This window comes from Nerophis lumbriciformis, linkage group LG37 (assembly GCF_033978685.3).
Source record: "Nerophis lumbriciformis linkage group LG37, RoL_Nlum_v2.1, whole genome shotgun sequence".
Lineage (NCBI taxonomy): Eukaryota > Metazoa > Chordata > Actinopteri > Syngnathiformes > Syngnathidae > Nerophis > Nerophis lumbriciformis.
Window position 1 is genome coordinate 11,716,080 of NC_084584.2, and position 12,161 is coordinate 11,728,240.

General features: G+C 46.7%; 1 protein-coding gene across 3 annotated transcripts in view; it reads right to left on the reverse strand.

Moving 5' to 3' along the window:
• Positions 1–3,352: 3,352 nt before the first annotated feature.
• nobox (NOBOX oogenesis homeobox) overlaps positions 3,353–12,161 on the reverse strand; it is a 32,239-nt gene continuing 23,430 nt past the window's right edge. For all 3 annotated transcript variants that reach the window (XM_061931139.1, XM_061931140.1, XM_061931138.1), the window contains exons 8-9: positions 10,825–11,150; positions 3,353–3,921 (exon numbers count right to left, since the gene is read on the reverse strand). In XM_061931139.1, the coding sequence (XP_061787123.1) occupies positions 3,563–3,921; positions 10,825–11,150 (685 nt within the window). In that variant the 3' untranslated portion in view covers positions 3,353–3,562. The remainder of the gene's footprint in view (positions 3,922–10,824; positions 11,151–12,161) is intronic.

Here is a 12,161-nt window from a genome sequence, read left to right on the forward strand (position 1 = left end):
TGACAAAGTGGTGACCCTCGCCCCATCCCTGTTTGTGAATGACTGAGCATTTCATGGAATCTGCTTTTATACCCAATCATGGCACCCACCTGTTCCCAATTAGCCTGTTCACCTGTGGGATGTTCCAAATAAGTGTTTGATGAGCATTCCTCAACTTTATCAGTATTTATTGCCACCTTTCCCAACTTCTTTGTCACGTGTTGCTGGCATCAAATTCTAAAGTTAATGATTATTTGCAAAAAAAAAAAAGTTTACCAGTTTGAACATCAAATATGTTGTCTTTGTAGCTGTGGAGAGGCGGGGCCGGCGGTCCGACACCGGGGCCCGCTCCAAGATGGCGGCGAGGGGGCGTGGCCTGCGGACCCGCGTCCAAATGGACTACAGGTGCGTGGGTCGGGCAGCTGGGCACAATCAGATAATCTGTCTTGTATAAAAGGGTGACAGCCGAGAGAGACGGGAGGAGAGGTGGAGAGCCAGAGGCAAGACACGGAGCACAGTACACCGCGAGAGCGAGACAGAGAAAAGGCAGCTGCTGAAAAGCACGCCAAAGGCGAAGTGCTGCTGAAAAGCAGACGGCGGACGGGAGGAAACCATCCTCTGCTACCACGCAAACGACGGCGACGTGCTGCTGAAAAGTAGACGGCGAACGACGGCGACGTGCTGCTGAAAAGCAGACGGCGGACGGGAGGAAACCATCCTCTGCTACCACGCGAACGACGGCGGCGTGCTGCTGAAAAGTAGACGGCGAACGACGGCGACGTGCTGCTGAAAAGCAGACGGCGGACGGGAGGAAACCATCCTCTGCTACCACGCGAACGACGGCGACGTGCTGCTGAAAAGTAGACGGCGAACGACGGCGACGTGCTGTTGAAAAGCAGACGGCGGACGGGAGGAAACCATCCTCTGCTACCACGCGAACGACGGCGACGTGCTGCTGAAAAGTAGACGGCGAACGACGGCGACGTGCTGCTGAAAAGCAGACGGCGGACGGGAGGAAACCATCCTCTGCTACCACGCGAACGACGGCGACGTGCTGCTGAAAAGTAGACGGCGGACGGGAGGAAACCATCCTCTGCTACCACGCGAACGACGGCGACGTGCTGCTGAAAAGTAGACGGCGAACGACGGCGACGTGCTGTTGAAAAGCAGACGGCGGACGGGAGGAAACCATCCTCTGCTACCACGCGAACGACGGCGACGTGCTGCTGAAAAGCAGACGGCGGACGGGAGGAAACTATCCTCTGCTACCACGCGAACGACGGCGACGTGCTGCTGAAAAGTAGACGGCGGATGGGAGGAAACCATCCTCTGCTACCACGCGAACGACGGCGACGTGCTGCTGAAAAGTAGACGGCGAACGACGGCGACATGCTGCTGAAAAGCAGACGGCGGACGGGAGGAAACCATCCTCTGCTACCACGCAAACGACGGCGACGTGCTGCTGAAAAGTAGACGGCGAACGACGGCGACGTGCTGCTGAAAAGCAGGCGGCGGACGGGAGGAAACCATCCTCTGCTACCACGCGAACGACGGCGACGTGCTGCTGAAAAGTAGACGGCGAACGACGGCGACGTGCTGCTGAAAAGCAGACGGCGGACGGGAGGAAACCATCCTCTGCTACCACGCGAACGACGGCGACGTGCTGCTGAAAAGTAGACGGCGAACGACGGCGACGTGCTGCTGAAAAGCAGACGGCGGACGGGAGGAAACCATCCTCTGCTACCACGCGAACGACGGCGACGTGCTGCTGAAAAGTAGACGGCGAACGACGGCGACGTGCTGCTGAAAAGCAGACGGCAGACGGGAGGAAACCATCCTCTGCTACCACGCGAACGACGGCGACGTGCTGCTGAAAAGTAGACGGCGAACGACGGCGACGTGCTGCTGAAAAGCAGACGGCGGACGGAAGGAAACCATTCGTGTGCTCACGTAAGAAAAGGCAGCTGCTGAAAATCGCGCCAAAGACTCTGTTCCCGAAAAATAAAGAAGCCTAAACCATCTCACGACAATGTCTTCCCTGGAATGGTCCTGAGAACTCACCCGGAAGCAAGGGTCTTCCACAGTAGCATATTCAACTGAATATGGGTTGAAAAGGATTTGCAAATCATTGTATTCCGTTTATATTTAACATAATTTCCCAACTCATATGGAAACGGGGTTTGTACTTACTGTGCCTTGTATATACATTTATTTCTTTTTCTTTTTTTTTTAGCTAAGTACCGTGTGACTTGTTGAAGGGTGGACTAGCAAAGTAAGATTTTCATTGTACGGCAAACTGTTTAACTGTGCATATGACAATAAACAATCTTCAATCTTGTTGCCGTGGTTAAATTTGAGCCCTGCTCCTTCATAATCCAATACAGGAAAGTGGTAATCAAACACTAACTTTTCCTGTAAATCGCCCACCTTGGCTGCCAGGACTGTCGCCACATTGAGGCCAGCAGCACCCGGAGAACATCAAACATTATAATACTGTACTGCCAGACACGTAGTACGTGCAAACAAGCCTAATGCGTGCTAAAAAAATCATGTTTTCATCCCGCTATATAGTCTGCTCTTTGTATTTGCCTACATAAAAGCAGGTTTGTTACATACCGATTCCCACCACAAGTCTATTTGTCCGATATTTTGGGGAAAACTAGTACCCTCGCTTTGTTCCACACTGGACATTATTACCTCCGCTGGCTTGCATCAACACCTTTGCAAATACTGCAAGCCATGCTGCATTAGGTAAAGACCGTATGACCACAACCATAAATATTGAAACAAGTTTCCCTTTCTTCAAATCTCAGAGTCAATATTGGCATAGCGGGATCAGGGTGGACTGAAGCATCCCATGCACACGCATACATACATACATACATTCAGACCCTCCACCTGTATTCTATACGCTCTCTGTTCACTGCAGAGGAAGTACTGCTCAGTGTTCAATCCAGCCTGCGCGGACGGCGAGCGGCACGCATGCATGCACTCCGACTTAACGTTAAGCCCGTTAAGTCAAGGCAGAGACTGGGCACAGTGTGAATAGTGCTCTCACACTCGGGCCACCTTAGAAATGAAAAAAAAAAAAGAAAAACATGAAAATGTAGAGGAAAAAAAAAAGAAAAAAAAAAAGAAGTCTTTGAGTGTTTCTCCTGCCAACAGCAACACCCAACAAGCCAGCCAGCAAGAATAAGAGCGCTTCATTAAAAAGTGCAGCAAAGTTACATAACTGACGGTTGTGTGTCGACTAAACACACTCCCATCATCTCATCCATCTCGCCTCCTCTGGCAGCATCATTCCATTCCAATAGTGACTTCTCACACACCTATCAGACTGACTGAGCTCCACGCTGGGAGCAGCAAACACACATTAAAGAGTTCTTGGGGCGGCTTTATTATTATTATTATTATGCTTAACACCTCAGCATCATCTCCCAAACACACCATCACCAAGCAAAGGAAGAGCGCCCTCTTGCAGCAAGAGAAGAGAACAAATATTTTGGGAACCAGCCCATAGTCTAGAATTAAACACAGATATGAAGACAACACGTGTTTGTAAACGTAGCCAATTATAGTAAGGTCAGAGGTGGATAGGAGAGAAGTCACAGTGGAAGTGGCTGTGAATCTGTCGCGGGCTGTCATACTCCATCCTTACACAAGAGGGCGCCAGAGGGCTGTGCAGAGAGACGGGACTGGCCTGAGAGGGGGGCAGCAAGGGCGCGGCCTTCGTCGCCGTGCTCTCCGCTCGGATGCGGGAAGGCTGGAGGGTGCACACAGGCGGGAGGATGGCGGCGGCGGAGGCGGCGTGCTGCACGCACGGCGGAAGGCCGGCGGAGGGTGACGGCGCCTGGAGGTCGCGGACGATGTAGCTCCGCTGGTGTGCGGTGGACTGGGCGTACACGCTGGCCCACGGGTACGACTGGTAGGCCGCCATGCCACCTGCGTGCAAACACAAATATATTAGACGTTGAAAAGGATTCAGAACGGGGGTGTTTGCAGCCCGCACACCAAGTTTTGTTGGCATACTGTCAGAAAAAAAACTGTGAAAAAGTAAGAAAAAAAAAGAGAAAAAAACTGAAATGTAATGAAAAACAGTTTAAAATGTCTAACTAATGAATAATAATATACTTGGTCAACACACAAAGCTGACACAGTTGACAAGGGACAAGTCTACCTGCTGCACACACACTAAAGCACAGCTGTCAAACTCAAAGCCCAGGGGCCGGATGTGCTGTCACCTAAAAACCAGGCCGCCACATTATCTAAAAAAGTGGGGCAGCTAGACTGCCACATCTTCTAAAAATGTGGCTCACCATGCCGCCACAAAATCTAAAAAATACGGCCCGCCAGGCCGCTATGTCTTCTAAAAGTGCGGCTCACTATGCCGCCACAAAATCTAAAAAATGTGGCCTGTCAGGCCGCAATATTATATAAGATGTGTTGCCCGCCATGACATTTAAAAATATAACCCTCCATGACATTTAAAAAATTGTCTCACCAGGGCATCACATCATTTAAATATGTGGCCAGTTAGGCCACAAAATCTAAAAAATGTGGCCTGTCAGGCCGCAATATTATATAAGATGTGTTGCCCGCCATGACATTTAAAAATATAACCCTCCATGACATTTAAAAAATTGTCTCACCAGGGCATCACATCATTTAAATATGTGGCCAGTTAGGCCGCCAAATTAAAAAAAAAAAAAAAAAAAAGGCAGCTAGACTGCCACGTCATCTAAAAATGTGGCCCGCCAGGCCGCGACGTCTTCTAAAAGTGTGACCCGCCATGCCGGCACAAAATCTAAAATATATGGCTTGCCAGGCCGCACCATTATCTCAAATGTGTGGCCCGACATTACATTTAAAATCGTGGCCCGCCAGGCCGCAACTAAATCTAAAAAATGTGGCCTCCCAGGCCGCAACATTATCGCAAATCTGTGGCCTGCCGTGGTATTTAAAAAATTTGCTCGCCAGTCCGCCACATCATTTAAAAATGTGGCCAGCTAGGACGCGACATTATTAAAAAAAAAAAAGAGGCAGCTAGACTGCCACATCTAAAAAGTGTGGCCCACCAGGCCGTCACTTCTTCTAAAAGTGTGGCTCACCATGCCGCCACAAAATCTAAAAAATTCGGCCTGTCAGGCCGCAATATTATCTAAAAATGCGGCCCGCCAGGCTGCCATATCTTCTAAAAGTGTGGCTCACCATGCCGCCACAAAATCTAAAAAAGGTGGCCTGTCAGGCCGCAATATCATCTAAAATGTGTGGCCCACCATGACATTTAAAAAAAAGAGGCAGCTAGACTGCCACATCTAAAAAGTGTGGCCCACCAGGCCGCCATGTCTTCTAAAAGTGAGGCTCACCATGCCGCCACAAAATCTAAAAAACGTGGCCTGTCAGGCCGCTATAAAATATGTGGCCCACCATGACATTTAAAAATATGTCCCTCCATGACATTTAAAAAATTGGCTCGTCAGGCCTGCCACATCAATTAAATATGTGGCCAGTTAGGCCGCACATTTAAAACAAAAAAATGAGGCAGCTAGACTGCCACGTCATCTAAAAATGTGGCCCGCCAGGCCATATGAAAATGTGGCTCACCAGGCCGCCATGTCTTCTAAAAGTGCGACCCGCCATGCCACCACAAAATCTAAAAATGTGGCCCGCCATGCTGCGACGTCATCTAAAAATGTGGCTTGCCAGGCCGCCACGTCTTCTAAAAGTGCGACCCGCCATGCCACCACAAAATCTAAAAATGTGGCCCGCCAGACCAAAAACATTTATAAACATTTATAAAATGTGGCACGCCAGGCCGTGACAAAATCTAAAAAATGTGGCCTGCCAGGCCGCAACATTATCTAAAATGTGTGGCCTGCCATGACATTTAAAAAATTTGCTCGCCAGTCCGCCACATCATTTAAAAATGTGGCCAGCTAGGCCGCAACATTATTTATTTTTTTAAATGAGGCAGCTAGACTGCCACATCTAAAAAGTGTGGCTCACCAGGCCGCGACAAAATCTAAAAAATGTGGCCTGTCAGGCCGCAACATTATCTAAAATGTGTGGCCCACCGTGACATTTAAAAATATGTCCCTCCATGACATTTAAAAAATTGGCTCGTCAGGCCTGCCACATCAATTAAATATGTGGCCAGTTAGGCCGCACATTTAAAACAAAAAATGAGGCAGCTAGACTGCCACATCATCTAAAAATGTGGCCCACCAGGCCGCCACGTCTTCTAAAAGTGCGACCCGCCATGCCACCACAAAATCTAAAAATGTGGCCCGCCATGCTGCGACGTCATCTAAAAATGTGGCTTGCCAGGCCGCGACGTCTTCTAAAAGTGCGACCCACCATGCCACCACAAAATCTAAAAATGTGGCCCGCCAGACCAAAAACATTTATAAACATTTATAAAATGTGGCACGCCAGGCCGTGACAAAATCTAAAAAATGTGGCCTGCCATGACATTTAAAAAATTAGCTCGCCAGTCCGCCACATCATTTAAAAACGTGGCCAGCTAGGCCGCGACATTATTTAAAAAAAAAAATATGAGGCAGCTAGACTGCCACATCTAAAAAGTGTGGCCAGTTAGGCCGCACATTTAAAACAAAAAATGAGGCAGCTAGACTGCCACATCATCTAAAAATGTGGCCCGCCAGGCCATCTAAAAATGTGGCCCGCCAGGCCGCCACGTCTTCTAAAAGTGCGACCCGCCATGCCACCACAAAATCTAAAAATGTGGCCCGCCATGCTGCGACGTCATCTAAAAATGTGGCTTGCCAGGCCGCCACGTCTTCTAAAAGTGCGACCCACCATGCCACCACAAAATCTAAAAATGTGGCCCGCCAGACCAAAAACATTTATAAACATTTATAAAATGTGGCACGCCAGGCCGTGACAAAATCTAAAAAATGTGGCCTGCCATGACATTTAAAAAATTAGCTCGCCAGTCCGCCACATCATTTAAAAATGTGGCCAGCTAGGCCGCGACATTATTTAAAAAAAAAAAATGAGGCAGCTAGACTGCCACATCTAAAAAGTGTGGCCAGTTAGGCCGCACATTTAAAACAAAAAATGAGGCAGCTAGACTGCCACATCATCTAAAAATGTGGCCCGCCAGGCCATCTAAAAATGTGGCCCGCCAGGCCGCCACGTCTTCTAAAAGTGCGACCCGCCATGCCACCACAAAATCTAAAAATGTGGCCCGCCAGGCCGCCACACCAAAAACATTTATAAATGTGGCACGCCAGGCCGTGACTAAATCTAAAAAATGTGGCCTGCCAGACCACGACATTATCTCAAATGTGTGGCCTGCCATGACATTTAAAAAATTTGCTCGCCAGTCCGCCACATCATTTAAAAACGTGGCCAGCTAGGCCGCAACATTATTATTATTATTTTTTTTAAATGAGGCAGCTAGACTGCCACGTCTAAAAAGTGTGGCTCACCAGGCCGCAGCATTATCTAAAAAAGTGGGGCAGCTAGACTGCCACATCTTCTAAAAATGTGGCCCGCCAGGCCATCTAAAAATGTGGTCCGCCATGCCACCACAAAATCTAAAAATGTGGCCCGCCAGGCCGCCACACCAAAAACATTTATAAATGTGGCACGCCAGGCCGTAACAAAATCTAAAAAATGTGGCCTGCCAGACCACGACATTATCTAAAATGTGTGGCCTGCCATGACATTTAAAAAATTTGCTCGACAGTCCGCCACATCATTTAAAAACGTGGCCAGCTAGGCCGCGACATTATTTAAAAAAAAAATATGAGGCAGCTAGACTGCCACATCTAAAAAGTGTGGCCAGTTAGGCCGCACATTTAAAACAAAAAATGAGGCAGCTAGACTGCCACATCATCTAAAAATGTGGCCCGCCAGGCCATCTAAAAATGTGGCCCACCAGGCCGCCACGTCTTCTAAAAGTGCGACCCGCCATGCCACCACAAAATCTAAAAATGTGGCCCGCCATGCTGCGACGTCATCTAAAAATGTGGCTTGCCAGGCCGTCACGTCTTCTAAAAGTGCGACCCACCATGCCACCACAAAATCTAAAAATGTGGCCCGCCAGACCAAAAACATTTATAAACATTTATAAAATGTGGCACGCCAGGCCGTGACAAAATCTAAAAAATGTGGCCTGCCATGACATTTAAAAAATTAGCTCGCCAGTCCGCCACATCATTTAAAAATGTGGCCAGCTAGGCCGCGACATTATTTAAAAAAAAAAAATGAGGCAGCTAGACTGCCACATCTAAAAAGTGTGGCCAGTTAGGCCGCACATTTAAAACAAAAAATGAGGCAGCTAGACTGCCACATCATCTAAAAATGTGGCCCGCCAGGCCATCTAAAAATGTGGCCCGCCAGGCCGCGACGTCTTCTAAAAGTGCGACCCGCCATGCCACCACAAAATCTAAAAATGTGGCCCGCCATGCTGCGACGTCATCTAAAAATGTGGCTTGCCAGGCCGCCACGTCTTCTAAAAGTGCGACCCGCCATGCCGCCACAAAATCTAAAAAATTTGGCAGGCCTGGCTGCGACATTATCTAAAATGTGTGGCCCGCCATTACATTTAAAAATGTGGCCCACCAGGCCGCCACACCAAAAACATTTATAAAATGTGGCACGCCAGGCCATAGCAAAAATCTAAAAAATGTGGCCTGCCAGGCCGCGACATTATCTAAAATGTGTGGCCCGCCATGACATTTAAAAAATGTGGTCGCCTGGCCGCCACATCCTTTAAAAATGTGGCCAGCTAGGCCGCGACATTATTTAAAAAAAAAAAAAAAAAAAAAAAGAGGCAGCTAGACTGCCAAATCTAAAAAGTGTGGCTCACCAGGCCGCAACAAAATCTAAAAAATGTGGCCTGTCAGGCCGCAATATTATCTAAAATGTGTGGCCCACCGTGACATTTAAAAATATGTCCCTCCATGACATTTAAAAAATTGGCTCGTCAGGCCTGCCACATCAATTAAATATGTGGTCAGTTAGGCCGCACATTTAAAACAAAAAATGAGGCAGCTAGACTGCCACGTCCTCTAAAAATGTGGCCCGCCAGACCATCTAAAAATGTGGCCCGCCAGGCTGCCACGTCTTCTAAAAGTGCGACCCGCCATGCCACCACAAAATCTAAAAATGAGGCCCGCCAGGCCGCCACACCAAAAACATTTATAAATGTGGCACGCCAGGCCGTGACTAAATCTAAAAAATGTGGCCTGCCAGACCACGACATTATCTAAAATGTGTGGCCTGCCATGACATTTAAAAAATTTGCTCGCCAGTCCGCCACGTCATTTAAAAATGTGGCCAGCTAGGCCGCAACATTATTTTTTTTTTTAAATGAGGCAGCTAGACTGCCACATCTAAAAAGTGTGGCTCACCAGGCCGCTGCATTATCTAAAAAAGTGGGGCAGCTAGACTGCCACATCTTCTAAAAATGTGGCCCGCCAGGCCATCTAAAAATGTGGTCCGCCATGCCACCACAAAATCTAAAAATGTGGCCCGCCACACCAAAAACATTTATAAATGTGGCACGCCAGGCCGTAACAAAATCTAAAAAATGTGGCCTGCCAGACCACGACATTATCTAAAATGTGTGGCCTGCCATGACATTTAAAAAATTTGCTCGACAGTCCGCCACATCATTTAAAAACGTGGCCAGCTAGGCCGCAACATTTTTTTTTTTTTTTTTTTTTAAATGAGGCAGCTAGACTGCCACATCTAAAAAGTGTGGCTCACCAGGCCGCTGCATTATCTAAAAAAGTGGGGCAGCTAGACTGCCACGTCATCTAAAAGTGCGACCCGCCATTCCGCCACAAAATCTAAAAAATATGGCCTGCAAGGCCGCAACATTATCTAAAATGTATTGCCCACCATGACATTTAAAAATATGTCCCTCCATGACATTTAAAAAATTGGCTCGCCAGGCCTGCCATATCAATTAAATATGTGGCCAGTTAAGCCGCACATTTACAAAAAAAAATTAGGCAGCTAGACTGCCACATCGTCTAAAAATGTGGCCCGCCAGGCCGCCACGTCTTCTAAAAGTGCGACCCGCCATGCCGCCACAAAATCTAAAAAATGTGGCCTGCCAGGCTGCGACATTATCTAAAATGTGTGGCCCGCCATTACATTTAAAAATGTGACCCACCAGGCCAGGCCGCCACACCAAAAACATTTATAAAATGTGGCACGCCAGGCCATAACAAAATCTAAAAAATGTGGCCTGCCAGGCTGCAACATTATCTAAAATGTGTGGCCCGGCATGACATTTAAAAAATTTGGTCGCCTGGCCGCCACGTCCTTTAAAAATGTGGCCAGCTAGGCCGCAACATTATTAAAAAAAAAATTAAAAAAAATGAGGCAGCTAGACTGCCAAATCTAAAAAGTGTGGCTCACCATGCCGCCACAAAATCTAAAAATGTGGCCCGCCAGGCCGAAACGCCAAAAAACATTTATAAAATGTGGCTCGCCAGGCCGCAACATTACCTAAAAAAGTGCTAAACTGCCACGTCATTTAAAAATTGGGACCGCCAGGTCATTTTAAAATGTGGCCTGCCAGGCCACCACATCATCTGAAAATGTGGTATTACAATGTGGTATTATTGAGGAATCTAAAGTGTACTAAAGTGAACTGTTTGTAAGTTTTCAGCAAGCAGGCCAGATCAACATGTTTGCTGTGGAAGGAAAACCAAGAATACAAAGAGCACAGCTGAATCCCCAGGAGGCATAAATCCGTACAGCAGACATCTTAGGACTACGTAACCGTGCTGGACTTACTAGGCCACAATATTTGGGAATCTGACAGGTGTGTAGGACGATGATGTCCACCTCCCAACTCACCATGTTGGCCGGCGGCCTGAAGCAGAATCTGTCCCCCACTTTGGGACTGCACATACGCGTGGCCCCCGGTAGCGTAGGTGACCCCAGCGCTGGAGTTCCCGGTGGGGGCGAAAGCGACGTAGGAGGAGGAGATAGAATCGGAAGGATTGGGGGCGAGGTAAGGAGAGGGGGTGAGGTAAGCCATGCCGGGCAGAGACGTCTGGGCTTGGCGCTGCTGCGGCTGCTGGCTGGATACTGGGTAGCTGCTCGGCAGCTGCAAGGACAGCGTGTTGCTCTGCTGGCTCGGCAGGAGGTAGTCCAGCTTGTCCTCAAAGTCAAACAGGGTACTGAAGACAACACAAACAACAAGTTTAATGTTAACCATGTTCAATGTGAATCAATGTACCGGTACACCACTACGTTCAATGTAAACAAACATGGTCAATGTGAATCAATGTACACCACTACATTCAATGTAAACAAACATGGTCAATGTGAATCAATGTACACCACTATGTTCAATGTAAACAAACATGGTCAGTGTGAATCAATGTACACTACTATGTTCAATGTAAACAAACAAGGTCAATGTAAATAAATGGACACAACTATGTCCAGTGTAAATAATTGGACACCACTATGTTCAATGTAAACAAACATGGTCAATGTAAATAAATGGACACAACTATGTCCAGTGTAAATAATTGGACACCACTATGTTCAATGTAAACAAACATGGTCAATGTAAATAAATGTACACCACTATGTTCAATGTAAACAAACATGGTCAATGTAAATAAATGGACACCACTATGTTCAATGTAAACAAACATGGTCAATGTAAATAAATGTACACCACTATGTTCAATGTAAACAAACATGGTCAATGTAAATAAATGGACACCACTATGTTCAATGTAAACAAACATGGTCAATGTAAATAAATGGACACCACTATGTTCAATGTAAACAAACATGGTCAATGTAAATAAATGGACACCACTATGTTCAATGTAAACAAACATGGTCAATGTAAATAAATGTACACAACTATGTTCAGTGTAAATAAATGTACATAACTATGTTCAATGTACACAAACATGTTCAATATTAATGTTCCACATATCACAGGTTTGTTTTGAATATATTTTCATTTTTTAAAGCATATTCTACAATTTATTTGGTTCTAAATTAAGTCTTTTTATTTAGGCATAAAAATGGTTCAACATACCAAATTTTTTTCATTTTTTAAGCATATTCTAAAATGTATTTGCTTTTAATCTAAGCCTTTTCAAGCATAAACATGGCTTAACACATTGCAGATTTTTGGGATATTTTTTCATTTTTTAAGCATATTC